At 38.3% G+C, this 20,544-nt stretch overlaps 1 protein-coding gene across 2 annotated transcripts in view; it reads right to left on the bottom strand.

Annotated features, from left to right (window-relative positions):
• The window catches only part of dpysl3 (dihydropyrimidinase like 3), a 48,373-nt gene extending 31,853 nt beyond the window's left edge, over positions 1-16,520 (bottom strand). For both annotated transcript variants that reach the window (XM_061898601.1, XM_061898603.1), the window contains exons 1-2: positions 16,334-16,520; positions 389-477 (exon numbers count right to left, since the gene is read on the bottom strand). In XM_061898601.1, coding sequence (XP_061754585.1) covers positions 389-477; positions 16,334-16,372 — 128 coding nt within the window. In that variant the 5' untranslated portion in view covers positions 16,373-16,520. The remainder of the gene's footprint in view (positions 1-388; positions 478-16,333) is intronic.
• Between the last annotated feature and the right edge of the window lie 4,024 nt (positions 16,521-20,544).

Genomic DNA, 20,544 nt, shown 5'->3' with positions numbered 1-20,544 from the left:
CCAGTTATTCAGTCAACCGGCACTCATTTGATTCTTTATAATGCAACCATCGTCTTCCTTATTAGGGAAGTGTGGATTTAAGGACTATCATTCAAAAAAATGTAGGTCGAATGGAATTAGGGTTGAAGTTACCAAGATGTTGAGTTACTGTAAACATTCTGTCTTGAGAGGAAATGTTATCACTGTGTTCTGTTTAGTTTTAGGGTTCATTCAGACTTCAATCTTTGGACACGTCTCGCCTTTTTCGTCTACTCCTACCCCATGACTCAATGCTAAAATATTCACCCCCAAAAGACATTCCAGCTGCCCAGAAACCATCTTAGCTGGGATTTTCCTTTAAGATCTTCTTGGGCCAAGGGATGGAAATGAAAGGTAACACTGGACTCACTTGATAAGGCCATCCTCCATGTAGACGTCTGCATGGAAGGACTGATCATCATTCACGATCCTGCCGCCTTTGATAAGAAGCCGGTCGCTCTGCAAGAGGAGAAAAAATATGTTCTTTAATATGATGACTAAAAACAGGATAATCCAAAGACTTTATTCAATTTACAGCTTGGTATCTATCATGTGATGTCTGGTCTAAACCGGGCGTTGCCACGACACGCCAGCGTCAGACAATACAAATCTGCTTGTGCGCCATGGACTGATTCCAGGAGGCCGTTGCCATGGTAATGAGTTAACTGCAGAGCGGGAGAGAGCTGATAGATGGAAGGACTGGGTTTCGCTGAGTCGACGAAGAAAAAACGAGGCTGCGGATGCTAAAAAAGGTCAAAGTCCTGTTAGCATTTAAATCTTGTCTGAAACATAGTTTTGCTTAGCAAATAACACAAATAAAGCAACCGCCAACTATCATTTATTATTGGTGTTGCTTTGTATTCAAAAGCTACACAATACTCAATGCTGATGGAGTATCGTGAAAGCGAGCTGAGAGTGGTTCCAAGCGACCACACCCTGAAAGCAGTATAGTGTTAGACTGGAGCACTCAGTCATTGCTGGAACACAACACACTTGCACATCATGCTGCAAAGCACTGCCCTAAAACTGTCGCTCATTAAGCTGGGAGACCACCCCCTCGCTCCACAGAGCAACCATCACACCGCTCTAAAATGTGCACTGCACCACCCTAAACAGACTGATATTCTTAGAGGACATTGGATTGCTTAGTATTTATGTATGAAAGGGCAGAAGGTTTTGTTTCGGGCAGCTTTGCTACTACGATAACCTAAAAGTTTGAATTTTGGGGGAGGGTGTAGCATAGGCCAGTGTTTTTCAACCACTGCGCCGCGGCACACTAGTGTGCCGTGAGATACAGTCTGGTGTGCCGTGAGACACAGTCTGGTGTGCCGTGGGAGATTATGTCATTTCACCTATCCATCCATCCACTTTTTTGTACCGCTTATTCCCTTTGGGGTCGCGGGGGGCGCTTGTGCCTATCTCAGCTACAATCGGGCGGAAGGCGGGGTAACCCTGGACAAGTTGCCACCTCATCGCAGGGCCAACACAGATAGACAGATAACATTCACACTCACATTCACACACTAGAGCCAATTTAGTGTTGCCAATCAACCTATTCCCAGGTTTTTGATTGATTGATTGATTAATACTTCTATTAGTAGATTGCACAGTTCAGTACATATTACGTACAATTGACCACTAAAAGGTAAAACCCGAATAAGTTTTTCAACTTGTTTAAGTCGGGGTACACGTTAATCAATTCATGGTGCATGTCTTTGGGAGTGGAAGGAAGCAAACTCCACACAGAAAGATCCCAGGACTAATCAGGACCTTCGTATTGTGAGGCAGACGCACTAACCCCTCTTCCACCGTGAAGCCCTCATTTCACCTATTTGGTTGAAAATATTTTTTGCACACAAGTATTTATAATCTGCAAATAATGTGCCGTTGTTGAGTGGCTGTGCTGTCTCGAGCTTGGCAGAGTAACCGTGTAATACTCTTCCATATCAGTAGGTGGCAGCAGGTAGCTAATTGCTTTGTCGTTATCACGATATGCAGACGACAACTGGGGGCAACGTGCAGGTCAAAAGGTATCTAATGGTTAAACCAAAAATAAACAGAAGGCGAGTGCCGCTAAGAAAAGGCATTGAAGTTTAGGGATGGCTATGCAGAATGAAACTAAAACTGAACTGTCTACAAAGTAAACAAAAAACAGAATGCTGGACGACAGCAAAGACTTACAGCGTGTGGAGCAGACGCCGTCCATAAAGTACATCTGAACATGACATGACAATCAAAAATGTGCCCACAAAGAAGGATAGCAACAACTTAAATATTCTTGATTGCTAAAACAAAGCAGGTGTGGGGAATAGTGCTCAGTGAAGAAATTGAACTGCTCCAGGAAAATACCAACAAAACAGGAAAAGCCAACCAAAGACAAGAACTAAAACACTACACACAGGAAACACCCAAAAACTCTAAATAAGTAACGGCTTGGTGGGACAGGTTGTGACAGTACTTTTACTTTGAGACAAGAGCTATATTGATGCATGGTTGGTTATGGTTTGAATTCATATCCAACAATTGCGAGAACAACTTTTTACTGTCAATATAGGCTGATGCGTTTAATTTTAAATGTTTTCTGCTGGCGGTGTGCCTCTGCATTTTTTCAATGAAAAAAATGTGCATTGGCTCAAAAAAGGTTGAAAAACACTGGCATATGCCATGCAAAAAACCTGCTGGTAATAATTTTGAAATAATTTCAAAATATAGTATTAGAACTGTATTGCACTACATTACTGTCAACTTCAGAAATGGAGTGAAATATTATTTACTGCAACTTACATTGTTTATTACCCCGCCTTTCGCCCGATTGTAGCTGAGATAGGCACCAGCGCCCCCCGCGACCCCAAAGGGAATAAGCGGTAGAAAATGGATGGATAGATGGATATTGTTCCTAATATAAGATACAGTACCAATACACTGTAATTCATAGAAAACTAAAACATTTGCAGACATGTATTATTTATTTACAGTATGTAAGGCAGAGGGTTTTGTCTCTGGCTGCTTTGCTACTATGATAACATAAAATTACAATTTAAGTGTGGAGGTGTAGCATAGACCATGCAAACAACTAATAATCTAGAACTCATTTAAGGTTTTAGCTTTAGAATTGCACTGCTTTAAATGACCGCCACCTTCAGAACTGGAGTGAAATAGACTCTACTGCAACTAATACACAGTACTTCTTAAGTTGTTTCTTAAATAAAATGCTTTTAAATGCTGGCATTAAACACCAAATAAAACACTATTTACGAATGACACTACCAATTGGTACAGAAAAGTAGAAAACTGAAAATGAAATTCGATTGAATTGAAAGAATTGAATTATATATATATATATATATATATATATATATATATATATTTATATATATATATATATATATATATATATATATATATATATATACATGACAAATTTAAATGTTTATTTTTTATCAAAACGACACATGTGGTGTCTTTTTTGGGGAGTTATACATATTTTTTAAATATTATTTTATATACAGAAACAATACAATGACTATATATGTGTATATATATATATATATATATATATATATATATATATATATATAATTTTTATTTATTTATTTATTTTTTTCCGGGATACTGATAAGTTTTTAATTTATTTGAATTCAGTTTTTTTTTTAATTGTGTCTTTTTTCCTAAATGAAAATACTAATACACTGTAATTCATAGAAACCTAAAACATGTGCAGTCCCTTTACAAATTATCAAAAAAATAAAACATAGATAACAATAATTACATTCTTTAAAATGTACATATTTTGGGTCCCTTTTTAAATGAGTCCAACCCCTTTCCCAAAAAGGTTTTGAAATACTTATTTAGTTTAAATTTAGAAAATGTTAAATTAATTGAAAATACTTTTCCTAAATGTGAAAAATAAATCAATGTAATTAGTGCACATATGAAAAGTATGCTGTATTAAAAAATTTACAATTCCAGATAATAATACTAACGTGCACCAGAACAGAACTTTAGTGTATACAAACATCCACTACATAAGATGCTGATTGTCAAAAGATGATCATGATGTGACACTTACAAACAATACTACCAATACACACAACACAACCACTACTACTAACACAAACAATACAATGTTTTTATGTACAATACTTTTACCAATATTTACATCTTTTTAAATACAAAGCTATCAAATACCGCCAATACTGTTACATACATTAATAATGTGCACCAAAATATTGTTTTATAACCATTTTTTATTTGTTTTTTGAAGTCAAGCGTGAGATGAACAGAGTGTGAAAAAAGTATGTGTTAATAAATCAGCACTGTTCTCAGACTAAATAATCCTCTTTGCGGTTTTAGTGGGGCAAAAGCTTTCTTGACTTTGGAGAAAGATTGAGTTCAGGAAGTGGAGTAAATGTCACATAACACTCCATGCTAAATACAAACAAATGGAGGACGTACAGTATGATTCTGTATAGAAAGCCTGAAAGACTGATTGTGGGAATAGACGTTGATCCTGATTTGCTTGGAGCTTCTCAGTTCATGTCCTACTTTGTCATTCCCAATGACTGCATCCTGTTTTACAAGGCAGCAAAAATCCCAATAGGATGATTTATTCGAGTTATAATAAAGTGCATCACCATTCTAGAATGTTAATGAGGAAATTTACTGCTTAATCAAGATTTTCCATTTAAAAAAAAAAGTCCTTTAAGGAGAAAAGTTGGTTTGTCTAGAATGCTGGATGGCGGAAACTTAATTGACACAATGCTATTTTTGACAGATTTATAGTAGAAATGTCCATGACTTTTGCTTTTTTGCTCTCTGCTGCGGGATTTTATCAGCTTGCTGTAAGTCAACAAACTGGAGCATTTAAAGAGGATTAGCTCTAACGGCACGCAAGGACTTTTGGGTAGGCTTACACAACAACACCATAGCACAGACGAACGACCCCTTTTTAAAAAATGACGGCAAATGCTGCAATGTGCATAACACGCTGAGTATTTGGCGATGCCCCTTTGGGAATATACCTTGTAAAATGAGCTTAATTGGTGGATGTTTTTATCAACCACACGTGTCGTAAATGTAGACTTTGTACACACCCAATTAATCACCTCTGAAGATCTGATCAATTCTGGAAAATTCATTGCTGAAACTTGAACCAGCTGACGCAAATTGGAGAGCAGTACTTGGCTGAAACCAGCAGAGGTGCCGTCTATTCCGTTCCAAAACTATTTCCAATTATAAATATTAAAACAAACTAAAACTATATTACAATAAATGGAAAAAATATATTTTTTTAAATAATTGTATACTAAATCTAAAAACGCAAAAAATTACATTGCATCAAATATGAATAAATTAACATTACCACTTACAAACCTCCTAAAATACATGTTGCAATCAAACAGTATGTGTGTAATAGACAAAATACTTATTTTGTAAACACTTCAGAGGACTCAACAAAATAAATTGCATTCAAATTAATGGCAAAGACTACTTCCTGGCTAAGGCAACACACTACTGCTTCTACACTACTGCCATTTAATGTTTTGGAATTTCCGCTGCATGCAAAGTCGTTATATAATACAGTACAGTACTTGCAAATGAAATAAATAAATGTAAGAAAACAAGAAAACATCTGGACGGCTCAGCTTAGTGTTATTTTTTTTAACAAGTAACATTTAAAAACACACACATGAATTGGTACTGTTGAGTACTGGTGTCAATTCAAAGGTATCGGGAATTGATATTGAATTGATTCAAACGAGAAAGACACCCATCTCAGTGTACATACGATTGTTAATTTGCCCAAATGATCAATCACATACATGTAATCAAACTTTGAAAGGATTGCAAACGATTTCAGGCTCTAAAAGGCGCCAAAACAACAATCAATTTTAACCACGTGAACAATCACATTTCAAAAATAGTTGTACTGTAGCTTTAAGGCTATTTTGATACATACACCAAAGAACTGTACTGCTAAAAATAGTCCTCCTTTTCCTGCTTGTTTCTATGAAATGTTCCATTACAGATGAGTAGAGGGAAGGTTCAGGTTCAAAACAAACAACAAAGCACCAAAAATAGTAGCACAACTATTTTCGTTCATACACACATACTATATATATATATATATATATATATATATATATATATATATTTGTATATTTCTATATGTATATATATATATATATATATATATATATATATATATATATATATATATATATATATATATATGTAGGTGTGGGAAAAATCACAAGACTACTTCATCTCTACAGAACTGTTTCATGAGGGGTTCCCTCAATCATCAGGAGATTTTAATGGAAGCATTCACATACAATGGTTTATATAGGGCACAGAGTGGGTGGGTACAGGCAGGCGTAGGGGCGTGGTGATTGGCTCATGTGTTACCTAGGAGGTATTTCCGTCTGTGGCGGCATGTTGAAATGATTTCACTGCGCTTGTTGAGGGATGGTAGATCTGGATGATATATAATAAACAGTTTCTCTTTTAAGCATAGGTTGCACTGTTGTAAGGTGTGCTGGATGCAAGAATTTGCCATGTTATTGAATATTCAACATTATTGTCTTTGAGGTTCCAAATGTGTTTGCTGAGTTCTTTAGAATTCCGCAAAGTCTGGTTTCTAAAGGAGGCGTTGTGGTTATTCCATCTTGTTTTGAACGCTCCTTCGGTTAATCCTACGTATGTGTCGGATGTGTTAATGTCCTTGCGTGTTACCTTTGCTTGGTAAACGACTGATGTCTGTAAGCACCCTCCGTTGAGAGGGCAATCAGGTTTCTTGCGACAGTTACATTCCTTATTGGTTTCAGAGTCGTTTAGTCTGGGGGTGGGCAGTCCTTTTGCAATTGCTTTGTTGTGGTTTGAAATGATTTGTTGTATGTTATTCATACAGCTGTAGCTCAATTTAATGTTGTTGTTGTTGAATATTTTTCTTAGGGTGTTGCCTCTGGGGAAGTGTTTGTCGATCAGAGTGAGGAACTTGTGGCCGATATTGGTTCAGACATTTTTGCTGCAGACATCAGTCGTTTACCAAGTAAAGGTAACACGCAAGGACATTAACACATCCGACACATACGTAGGATTAACCGAAGGAGCGTTCAAAACAAGATGGAATTATCACAACGCCTCCTTTAGAAACCAGACTTTGCGGAATTCTACAGAACTCAGCAAACACATTTGGAACCTCAAAGACAATAATGTTGAATATTCAATAACATGGCAAATTCTTGCATCCAGCACACCTTACAACAGTGGTAATAAAAGATGCAACCTATGCTTAAAAGAGAAACTGTTTATTATATATCATCCAGATCTACCATCCCTCAACAAGCGCAGTGAAATCATTTCAACATGCCGCCACAGACGGAAATACCTCCTAGGTAACACATGAGCCAATCACCCCTACGCCTGCCCGTACCCACCCACTCTGTGCCCTACATAAACCATTGTATGTGAATGCTTCCATTAAAATCTCCTGATGATTGAGGGAACCCCTCATGAAACAGTTCTGTAGAGATGAAGTAGTCTTGTGATTTTTCCCACACCTACATATTGCGCTCTACCACGGTATCAAGCACTATTCTCTGGATAATCCAATCAAGATATATATATATATATATATATATATATATATATATATATATATATATATATATATATATATATATATATATATACAGTACATACACGAAAATATGCAAATATATATGTATGTATATATATACATACATAAATGTATAGATGTATATATGTACATGTATGTATGTATATATACACATCTATACATACATATATGTATAGATGTATATATACATGTATGTATGTATATATACACATATATACATACATACATGTATAGATGTATATACAGTATATACATATACGTTTGTGTATGGTTTGTGCAGCCCTAGTAAACATTGATTGATTGATTGATATATATACATACATGTATATTAATACATATATGTATATATACATACTTGTATGTATTTATATACATACATACATATATAAATACATACATAAATACATACATACATACATACATATATACATACATATGTACATACATACACATATATATATACATACACACACACACACACACACACACACACACACACACACACACACACACACACACACACACACACACACACTCACACAAAAGACAAATGTGTTTTTCCACTTTCGGCAAACATTTTAAAGAGGCCTTCAGTAGTGCTTAATAAAGGACAAACCCTGTTAGGATGCGAGTGGGAGTCAGTTAGTGGTGTGAGGTTGACCTTTGTGTCGGCACTAAGATTTCTGTTTCAGTTTAATTGCCTAGCAACACAAAATATTTACCCCAAAATGCTGGATTTTTTTCACACACGTGAGGGAAAAAAAGCAGTTAATTGCAGCAGACGTTGAGGCCTGCTAATCGTAGCACCGAAATACTTCACCCCCATGTTTGGGTGCCATCTTGTGCACCGGTTGCTATGGTGACTCACATGCTTGTATTTTGTTTTCTGCATGGAGCTGCTGTTTGGGTTTAATTTCCTGCCTTTTTTTTTTTTGGTGAGGGAGGGGATTACTGGCCAGTGGAACACTGAGAGTGCTGTGAAGGCAGCACGGTGGCAAGGAAGAACCCCACCTAGAAATATGACACAGCCTCTTTGGCACAGGCTGATGTGAGGAAACAGCTGGAAGAGAATGCACCAGCATGGAAAGTACAGTAAGGGCGGCTGGATACTGTACTTATATATACTTGACTGCACACCAGGGAGATGCAACTACGTTGTCCAGGGAGATAATGTTTCACAAAGCCTTCAGGAGTGACTGCTCTGTCCACTAACAAAGATTGTCTATTTAACACATGGGCCAATGCTCAAAGCTCGTTATTAAAACAGGAGCTCACAAGTGAGCAGTCACATTTTCATTAATGATAATGTAAAGGATTCAAATAATAATGCATAAAAAGAAAATGATGAGGGGTGGTTCTAACGCCTGGCAACACAGATTGTCTATGCCTGATGCTAACGCTAAACACAAAGAAGACCAAGCAGTCATGCCCTGAGAAGATGTTGTTCATTTAACCTTTGACCCCGATCCTAATGCAGCTATCTAGTGTCATATACAATACAAAAATCAATATTGTCAACAAAATCGAAGCTACAGTTTATTCTACAAAGCAAATGGTCCTTTCCCTTGTGGATCCATAAATTTTGTCTAAGTCTAAATCTTGAATTAGCACCAACAACCGTCAACAGTGACACTTTTGGCTGTAGGCAACCCTATGATGTTGTTGTTTTTCATGAGTTGGTCATGCAATAGTAATGCTGACAGGGCAGTTTTCTCCTTACTGCTGTTACAATATTGGTTCTGTAGTGTGGTTCTAAATGGTCATTAAAAGCAAAGAAAATTTGCGCTACTGTATATATTTTGCCGGGAGTCAGCATCCTCTGCAGTGATATTTGTTACAAGATTCGAGGTTTAATCATTTATTGTCATAATCATTTGGTCAGAGTTATGAATTTCAGGAGACAAATATGCAAATAAAAGGTATATTGCAGAGGACATTGACTATCAGGACGATAAACAGATATGACATTTCAGAAATAACAATTTATGCTCCCAAAAAATATAAAGATTTTTTTAGTTTGCACGCCATGACATTGACCTTATGTGTCTTTCAACAAGGAGATTTGTAACCATTTTTGCTCTATGACATAATGAAAATGATGTCATCATCCCTAAACATCCTTTCGATTGAATAAGTAATAAGGCAAGTGTCCAAAATGTGCATGTATTGAAGATGTAATGGGAGTCATCATTACCTGGCATGCAGCTCCATGCCATCAATGACTGTGAAAATGTGAAGGTTTTCTTCAGGCTGTCGTCTTCATAAATCTCATTGGAACGGAACCAAACAAAAGTTCCAGCATCATCACCTTGTCCATTGCAGATTCACGATTCATCACTGTATATGACTTTCATCCAGTCATCCATTGCTTTTCCTCAGACCTTTGTAACCTTGTTTTTTTTTATGTTTAAACATTAATGACGACTTTTGTTTAGCTATTCCTTTATTTAAATCCTATTTCCTTTCCGCGCTTTCTGACAGTTCGGTCACAGATGGTGACTCAAGTTTCCGCTCATTTATTTTGCTGTGCATTTTCTGTTTTACGTAGTTTTAATTTTTTATTTTGGTCGACCAGTATGCTTGCCATGTTGTTTGTGCTTGGTCCATATTTTAGACACAGCTGACGGACAACAATCAACATGTTTTGCAACATTGTGTGATGATTTACCTTCTTAAAGAAATGTGATAAACCTCTCTGATTCAAGTGAAATTGGCTGGTGCAACAGCTCTGCAAGGTGTGAACACTCCTTTTTAAGTGCCGTCTAGTGATGTGCGGATCAATGCTGAAATATATAATCTCAAATCTAAATATCGATACTTTTAATACTTGAGTTATTTAAGATAACCTGTATCATTAGCAAGAACACAGTGTAAAAAAGTAACTTGTGAATGAGGCAATGCTTTTGTTGAGTGTTGTTTACATCTTAAATATTTTCACAGACATGTTCATGTAACAGAATTCTGAATTAATTCTCATGCTAAATTATGTAATGCTTACATTAGTTCTCTCATTTCTTTTTTTCATGTTTAGAAAGACTATTATTGTGTACTTTTTATGATTTTGTCCAGTTTTTTTTCTGTTTTATTAGCTTGTTTATATTGTTATTCATGCCACTAATTCAATATATTTAGTGTTGAGTTTCAAATAAATAAATGACTCTGTCTTGTATTTGTTTTGCTATGAGACATGTTAATATTTAGAATAAACATTTTTTTTAGATTTAGGCAGAAATATTAGTTGGGTTTTTTTTGCAAAAAGTCTCGTATTAGGATAGGTATCACCAATACTAGCCTGAGTTTTACTCGGCATCGGATCGGAAAGAAAATCAGTGGTTTCGAACATCAGTACTGCAGAATAATGAACACATTTAATCTGATGCAGGTGTTAGCTTTGGAAATGAAAAGGTAAAGGGTGATTACATTTTCCCCCCTCAGAATTGACTGATTCCATAATTATTGCAATTTTGTTGATCAAAAAAAGTATCTATTTTTGTTGAAAAACACTATTTATTTTAGAAAGTTGCATTTTGAAATGATTACCCAGCAGGCACAAGACATTGATACAACGTTGATTATACATACATGTCCTATAGAACTGACTTTTAAACAACGTTACAAAATAGTTGTATTTGTAAATTGAGACAACGTTGATGTCTAACGTTGGATCCATGTTGTTAGTTGGGAAACGGCCAAATTTCCATGGTCAAATCAACATCACAACCTGACATTGTTGCCAAAAAAGATGTTTCAATGTATTTGTGTTGTAGAATATTGGTTGGAAAATGACCAATTTTCAACGGTCAAATCAACATCAGAACCCAACATTGATTAAACGTTGTCAAAAAGCATGTTTTTTCAATGTTGCGTTGGACTTGCTCAACGTCAGGACCTAATTCAACCAGTTCTCAACATTGTTTTAATGTCTTGTGTCTGCTGGTTGCAGTTTTGTGTCATTTCTGTTATCTGCTTTTTTTTACAAAATTAAACAACTGAATGAACATCCTCCAGGTCTGGGGATTCCATACTTTTCTAGGGGCTGTCGTCCTGCTGGCTCAGGGGTTGGCAACCCAAAACATTGAAAGAGTCATATTGGATTAAAAAAACAAAAAACTAATCAGTCTGGAGCCGCAAAAAATGAAAAGCGTATATAAGTGTTATAATGAAGACAACACATGATGTGTTTATATTAGCTATATTAGCCTACTATCAAAATGACTGTCGCAAGCTGAAGTAAATCTTTTTTTTGACAAAAATATTGAAATGTAATATTTAATCTACACATTTTTACAACATTAAAAACCACTAGAAAATCAAAGGCTACTCAGAAGGTGAGTTAACTCCTTGAAATGACTGTTTTTTAATGGCCAAAGGTATAGATATGTGTGTCCAAGTTAAAGGAAACAACAGGCTGTCTTCTTTTAATAGATGTATTATAATCTACAAAAAGGATATAAATAAAGGAAATGAAATGATCTCAAATATAGCTACAAATGAGGCATAATGATGCAATATGTACATACAGCTAGCCTAAATAGCATGTTAGCATTGATCAGCTTGCGTCATGCACTGACCAAATATGGCTGATTGGCGCTCCACACAAGTCATTAACATCAAACAAAGCTCACCTTTGTGCACTCACGCACAGTATGAAACATTTGGTGGACAAAATGAGACAAGGGAGGAGTTGAAGATTGTACATGTAAACAAACTGTTGTGTCACAGTCCACACTATGGTGAGTTAAAGAACCACCGACATTAGTAAGATAAAATAATGTTTACCAAATGCTGTCATCAGTGAAGCATACACACAAACATTAAACAGTGGGCTTTTTAACAGTTGGGTGGGTTGTGTCATGCTTGTCGTCCAAAAAAAAACCTACTAAAACAAAAAAAAAACATTTTTTTAAAATGCTCCAGGGAGCCACTCGGGCAGCACTAAAGAGCCACATGCAGCTCGAGTGCCGTGGGTTGCTGACCCCCGTGCTAGCTCGTGCTGGTGACTCAAAGCGCTTTACATAGTGAAACCCATTATCTAAGTTACATTTAAACCTGTGTGGGTGACATTTGGCAACCTGACTCTCGCCAGATCTTTGTAGTTCGCTGAGCTCCACACAAGGATCTGGCCTCGAATGCAATGCAAGAAGAGGAGTTCAAGTACCTCGGAATCTTGTTCACATGTGAGGGAAGAGACGATCGTGAGATCGACAGGCGGATCGGTGCGGCGTCTTCAGTAATGCGGACGCTGTATCGATCCGTTGTGGTGAAGAAGGAGCTGAGCCGGAAGGCAAAGCTCTCAATTTACCGGTCGATCTAGGTTCCCATCCTCACCTATGGTCATGAGCTTTGGGTCATGACCGAAAGGATAAGTTTACGGGTACAAGCGGCTGAAATAAGTTTCCTCCGCCAGGTGACAGGGCTCTCCCTTAGAGATAGGGTGAGAAGCTCTGCCACCCGGGAGGAGCTCAAAGTAAACCCGCTGCTCCTTCACATCGAGAGGAGCCAGATGAGGTGGTTCGGGCATCTGGTCAGGATGTCACCTGAACGCGTCCCTAGGGAGGTGTTTAGGGCACGTCCGACAGGTAGGAGGCCACGGGGAAGACCCAGGACACGTTGGGAAGACTATGTCTCCCGGCTGGCCTGGGAACGCCTCGGGATCCCCCGGAAGAAGCTGGGCGAAGTGGCTGGGGAGAAGGAAGTCTGGGCTTCCCTGCTTAGGCTGCTGCCCCCGCGACCGACCTCGGATAAGCGGAAGAAGATGGATAGATGGCGCTTTTCTCTAATGACTCAAAGCGCTTTACATAGTGAAACCCATCATCTACGTTACATTTAAACCTGCGTGGGTGACACTTGGTAACCTGACTCTCACCAGATCCTTGTAGTTCGCTAAGCTCCACACAAGGATTTGGGCTTGAGGGCAATGCCAGCTCCTTCAAGATAGCAAAAAATAATTAACCAATCAGGATTGCCGGGCGAGTTTTCATAGATGTGATGTAGCGCCGAAGCGACTGTTTGATTCAAACATCCAATGGTGGCACGGAGCTAGGAGTCGTGTGCTGACATTGATTCTGCTATTGCAACTGTTTTGTCGAATACTAATTCTTCAAAAAATCTACAGAGAACTTTTCACTCTGTCATTATTCAATATGTCGGCTGTTGTGTTTTGGATTTCCCAGCGTGGCTCTCAGCGTCACAGGTTGATTTGGATGTGAGTGGTTGAAGTAGCATGTCATTCAAGATAACGGACAAGTGGTTTATCCCAGTGGTTCTCAACCTTTTTTCAGTGATGTACCCCCTGTGAACATTATTTTAATTCAAGAACTCCCTAATCAGAGCAAAGCATTTTTGGTTGAAAAAAAGAGATAAAGAAGTAAAATACAGCACTATGTCACCAGTTTCTGATTTATTAAATTGTACAATAGTGCAAAATATTGCTTATTTGTAGTGGTCTTTCTTGAACTGCTTGGAAAAAAAGATATAAAAAATACTAAAAACGTGTTGAAAAATAAACAAGTGATTCAATTATAAATAACGATTTCTACACATAGAAGTAATCATCAACTTAAAGTGCCCTCTTTGGGGATTGTAATAGAGATCCATCTGGATTCATGAACTTAATTCTAAACTTTTCTTCACAAAAAAGAAATCTTTAACATCAATATTTATGGAACATGTCCACAAAAAATCTAGCTGTCAACACTGAATATTGCATTGTTGTATTTTTTTTCCCCAGTTAATGGACTTACATTCATATTTTGTTGAAGTATTATTCATTAAATATCTTTATAAAGGATTTTTGAATTGTTGCTATTTTTAGAATATTTTAAAAAAAATCTCACGTACCACTTGGCATACCTTCAAGTACCCCAAGGGGTACGCGTACCCCCATTTGAGAAGCACTGGTTTATCCAATCACATACAAGGATTTTTTTTTATACAAGGCCCCGCCTTCTGAAATACATCTCCTATTGAGAAGTCCCAGATCCTTGTGTGGAGCTCAGCGAACGATAAGGATCTGGCGAGGGTCAAGTTAGACAAGTGGTTCTTAACCTGGGTTCGATCGAACCCTAGGGCTTCCGTGAGTCGGCCTCAGGGGTTCGGCGGAGGTCAAGACACACCCGACTCATCACGTGAATAAAAACTTCTCCCTATCGGAGTGATATGGATACCCCTTGTGGTAGAAATATCGGGTATTTAACCCGGGGCCTCATCCTGTTTTTGACGCCAATTTTATGTGGTAGAAATATCGGTGATTTATCCCGGGGCCTCATCCTGTTCGTCACACCAATTTTATGTGGTGGCCGGTACGGGGATTTCAATCTTATGTGGTCGAAAAGTCAGAATCTTAAACAGGAACAATAGAGAGTTTATTACAACAGTTTACATTACTCATCATCAGATGGTACAAAGTTGGATTGAATCAATATGAAAACAGACAGTGTCTTCGAAGACAAAAGATGGTTCACCCTCGTGAAAGAATTAAGAAAGAGCGCACCACAGGCTTGGTCTTCCCTTCTTATGATGACCCGATTTCATTGCAGGTGTGTAATTTGTTGTGGTTCATTTTGTGCACCAGTAAAAAAATATATATATGTATATATAACTTTGTCTTGAATTTGAAAAAAAACACCTTTTATTTTTCACTGAAGAAGCGTTGCACATATGAAACTGCTGGGGTTCGGTAGCTCCAACAAGGTTAAGAACCACTGGGTTAGACACTGGGGGAGCAGGTGGGTAAAGTGTCACAACAGCAGCGACTAGGATGGCGGAAGCAGGGATTGAACCTGGAACCCTCAAGTTGCCACGCCCCATGTCTGAATCACCATCCCAGTTTATTACACTTGTAAAATGTTGGGGTTTGCTTCACATTATCCGTACAGAAATATGGTTGCAGTTTGACTCCGGAACACATTATCACTTTAATTGAAGATGCACATTTTGGCACTTTGTAGCAATGTGTGGAAAAGCCGAGAGACAAAGGCCGAGCAACAATGAAATCCGGCCAGCATCACACGCACATACACACGCACACACGAACAAAGACGACGAGGTCTGCAGCTGGAGGACAAACCAGCACCGCAGCTGTCCAACTGGCATCCTTTCAACCTCCACAATCGCTCTCTTCATCGCCACACAATTAAAACCACTCTTAGAGCATCCAAAAAAAATGGGCGTGTCCCGCTCATCTTCACCCATCCTCCCCCTCCCTCACCCACGCTGCTGCAGCACACAAGCCTGCAACATCAATACAACATTCGCATCGGAAAATGTAGTATCGCCTTTTATTGTTTGGCAACGTGCTTAGGAGGCAATGTGATGTCAGGACTGTGGAGCAAAACGGCACCAAGAGGCTTACAGAAATGAACAGAAATGGAAAAAATAATAATTTGCCTCGTTTAGATGTGATGTAGGTTGAATAAATGTGGTAAATTATTTAACTAAAGTGTTGGGTTCAATTGATGTTTCTGGGCGAGTCCCAACAAAGACGAGGCAGGACTGCTTTAAGAAAACGCCTAATGTGCACCACCATGTCCTCACTGCACCATGACGCCCGGTGTGAATAATAGTACATTTTTGGAGGACTCAAACAAAACGTTTTGATTTAGCACACTGCAGTGAATTTTTTAACTGGCTATCAAAGTTCCTATATTCTGTAAAGGGTCGTGAACTACTCACCGTGATCTTCGGGATGTTCTTTTTGCCTTGGTAAGACATGGCGTCTTTTTGGAAAAGAGCGAGCGACGAAGATAAGAATAGGATTCCTTCCTGGATGGATGCTGGATGTGGAATGTTCTGTCAGTAAGGCAGTAACACACACGCACACACACGCACACACACGCGCACACACACACACACTGGCAAAGTGTTGCAGCGTCGATGGAGCGAATATCGCAGCCCCGCCCTCAAATTGCAAAGAAAGCAGTGGCGCTTAATGGCCGCTGGAGGGCGACTGAGAGTATTTTTTAAAAATCAGAATGACAACGAAGTTCAGTGAGGAAAATTGAATGCCATCCATCCATCCATTTTCTACCGCTTATTCCCTTTCGGGTTCGCGGGGGGCGCTGGCGCCTATCTCAGCTACAATCGTGCAGATAAAAAAAATGTATTTTTGCTAATACTGATAATCTAAAAATAATGTAGAAATATTTTTTTATAATATTGTTGCCGGTTTGATTTGGTTCATCTTGTGGTGTAAATATTACAATTTCTTCTTGAACAATGTAGTCAGCAAAGCTACAAGTTACTCTCAAATAATTGTAGCTAAGCTACAGGGGAAGCTATTATAGAAAGCTACATTTAACAACATCTATATCTAAGGGCCCACATGTATAATATCAATGTTAATGTAACTGAGAGTGTACAAATGGACCCAATTACTATTAACCATACTTGCCAACCTTGAGACCTCCGATTTCGAGAGGTTGAGGCGGGGGGCATGGTTAAGAGGGGTGGCGTATATTTCACCAACTTGAGTATTTCATATATATATATATATATATATATATATATATATATATGTATGAAACACTTGACTTTCAGTGAATTCTAGCTATATATATTTATAGCTAAATAAAATAAAATAAATAGTTGAATTTCCGACGGCACCTATCAAATACACAGTAATAAAAACATTTAGTTTTTCTACTAACTGTACTGTGCTTGCTGGTTACTAAAAAAAAAAAACACTTACCTTTCACTATTTAAGTAACCTTTGTTCTGCCATTTGCGTACTGGCGAGCAATCTCCGAATCCGGGAACTTCGTTCACGGATTTGTTGTAGACATCCGCAAATGAGAACGGGATGTTGCTTCCAGCTAGCAGCATAGCCATCTTTGTCTCAGCATAAGATACACCATCGGGTCTCCATTTTGCGAGGCGGGCCATAATACTGGGTTGTGAACGTTGCAGCGCTGCAAAGTCTTTGTGCTTCGCTGACCGTTCATGACTGAGTATATCCGTTCACCGTATTCAATGGAGAAGTCTGTTCTACAAGATTTACAGGCAACGTACTCCTTCCCCTTCGAACTCTCCTGGATAAACTGAAATTCTTGTTTCCAATCGTTCTGGAATTTGCAAGCGTATTTCTTCATTTGGCTCGTCGACGGTGTAATATATTGGGTTGGAGTCAATAACCAGGCGATGTGATGAAGTTACGTCTCTTTACTGTGGGCTTCAGAACAGACTCCCTAATGCATGTTCCTTGAATTTCAGGAGAAAATTTGTCTTGGGAGGTTTTCGGGAGAGGCGCTGAATTTCGGGAGTCTCCCGGAAAATCCGGGAGGGTTGGCAAGTATGCTATGAACTATCTGTCATTTAGCTGACCCCATTCTTAGTTTGCCTTTTCTTTGGCCCACTGCTATAATGGTATTCATTTTCTCGACCCACAGTAAAAAAATAAAATAAAAAAAACAGCATCTATCTATATCTTGAAAAAAAAAAACAATGACTTGTGTTTTGTTTGGGAAAAGTTGATAATAGTAAAGTGCAGTAAAACTTTTCATGAACTCAACTCACCATAATGTGTGTTCCTAAATTTGTGTTCCACGTCTTTGAGGAAGAGAGCGGTTATGATTTTGGTTTATGGAGTAAACAACTAAAAACGTGGATTTGGGGCATTGTTTTCTTTTAACGCATACATTTGTCTAAATATGGCTAAGGACATGCATTATTGTGGGTTTCCTGCCCGTTGTCTTCATCACTAAAAAAATAATATAAACACTGGAGGGAATCTTTTTTTTTTTAGTGGTCAGCTTGAAGTGTCCCTCTGTCTCCGACTCCCTCGTTGTCATGTGACATGAGTGTGTGATTGTCATGACTTTGCTTACTAGTTTTGATGACCCGCCTTATCTTGCCGCTGACTAGCCAGTCTCTAATGTTTCGCCCTAACCTTAGCCGATTGTGACTCATTAGACGAGCACCAACCAATCATCATGGGTTTTCTCCGTATGTATGGATTTTCTCATTCATCCAAGTCATTGTAATTTCTCCATATTTTTTTGCCTGGATTCGCTGTTCATTTTCTCTCTTTGTAGCTTGTAGCTTTGATGTAACCTACCTCGCTACATGGGTCTAAAAGTAGCTAAGCTACAAGAAAAGCTACCTGTTAAAAAAAAGTTAAATGCAGTTAAGCTACACAGTGTAGCTACATAGAGCTTGTCACTGCCCATCACCTAAAACCACTACTAATACAAATCTGAATAGTACTGTAATAATAATTTTTGGGTGTTGTTGATTTTTGTTTTTGTTTTTATGTTTGGTAGAAAATGGATTGATGTTTTAAATATTGAACATAGCAAGGTTGAGGGTTGCAGTGCAGGGGACTGAGGAGGAGAGTGTGTGTGTGTGTGTGTGTGTGTGTGTGCGTGCGTGCGTGCGTGCGTGCGTGCGGTCGTGCGTGCATGCGTGTGTGTGTGTGCGTGTATTAGGATTCACTATACAGGTTGTAGTAAAACACAGTTACAGCAAATGATGTAGGAACCTTCGATAACTTGTTTAAAATGGTTACCTTTCTCTTTAGAAATGTTGTATGAATGTTTAAATATACATGGCATACAAAAATATGTAATAAAAATCCTAACACATACACTACATTGCCAAAAGTATTTGGCCACCTGCCTTCACTCACATATGAATTTGAAGTGCCATCCCATGGAATCGTCCAAAATGTTTTGGTATCCTGGAGAATTCCAAGTTCCTTTCACTGGAACTAAGGGGCCAAGCCCAACTTCTGAAAAACCAACCCCACACCATAATTCCTCCTCCACCAAATTTCGGCACAATGCAGTCCAAAATGTAGCGTTCTCCTGGCAACTTCCAAACCCAGACTGGTCCATCAGACTGTCAGATGGAAAAGCGTGATACATCAGTCCAGAGAAGGCATCTCCAATGCTCTAGAGTCCATTGGCAGCGTGTCTTACACCACTGCATCCGACGCTTTGCATTGGACTTGGTGATGTATGGCTTAGATGCAGCTGCACGGCCATGGAAACCCATTCCATGAAGCTTTCTGTGTACTGTACGTGGGCTAATTGGAAGGTCACATGAAGTTTGGAGCTCTGTAGCAACTGACTGTGCAGAAAGTCTTTGCACTTATCGCTTTAGCATTTGCTGACCACTCTCTGTCAATTTAGGTGGCCTACCACTTGGTGGCTGACTTGCTGTTTCTTGTTCCCAAACTTTTTACTTTTCTTATAATAAAGTTGACTTTGGAATATTTAGGAGCAAGGACATTTCATGACTGGATTTGCTGCACAGGTGGCATCCTATGACAGTTCCACGCTGGAAATCACTGAGAGTGGTTTATTCTTTCACAAATGTTTGTAGAAACAGTCTCCATGCCCAAGTGCATGATTTTATACACCGGGCCTTGTGATTAGGACACCCGATTCCCATCATTTGGATGAGTGGCCAAATACTTTTGGCAATATAGTGTATGTAAACATCCATCCATTTATTTTCTACCGTTGGTCCTGTTCGGGGTCGCGGGGAGGGCGCTGGAGCCTATCTCAGCTGCATTTGGGCGGAAGGCGGCGTACACCCTGGACAAGTAAACACCTCATCGCAGGGCCAAGACAGACATAAAGTTAAAAATTGAAATGACAAATACATTAAGACAAAAGTATTGTTAATATTATTACTAAAAATATTTATCAATTAAACTGAAAAAGAACCCCTGAAAAATCTACTTTGTTACTACAAATGCTATTTTAGTTTTATGAGTCACTAAACCTATTTTTTCTAACATTGTTGGGAATATTATTCTGTTTGTCTTGTGGGGTAAATATGCAATAGAAAGTAATAAACAAGAAATACATTATTTTAAAAAATAAGACAAAAATAGAATAAAAATACAATTATTTTATTGTATTTAATTTGTAAAATTAAAA

Source organism: Nerophis ophidion, linkage group LG04, assembly GCF_033978795.1.
Source record: "Nerophis ophidion isolate RoL-2023_Sa linkage group LG04, RoL_Noph_v1.0, whole genome shotgun sequence".
NCBI lineage: Eukaryota > Metazoa > Chordata > Actinopteri > Syngnathiformes > Syngnathidae > Nerophis > Nerophis ophidion.
Note: the sequence above shows the minus strand (reverse complement) of the source record. Positions and strands in the feature narration are given on the sequence as shown.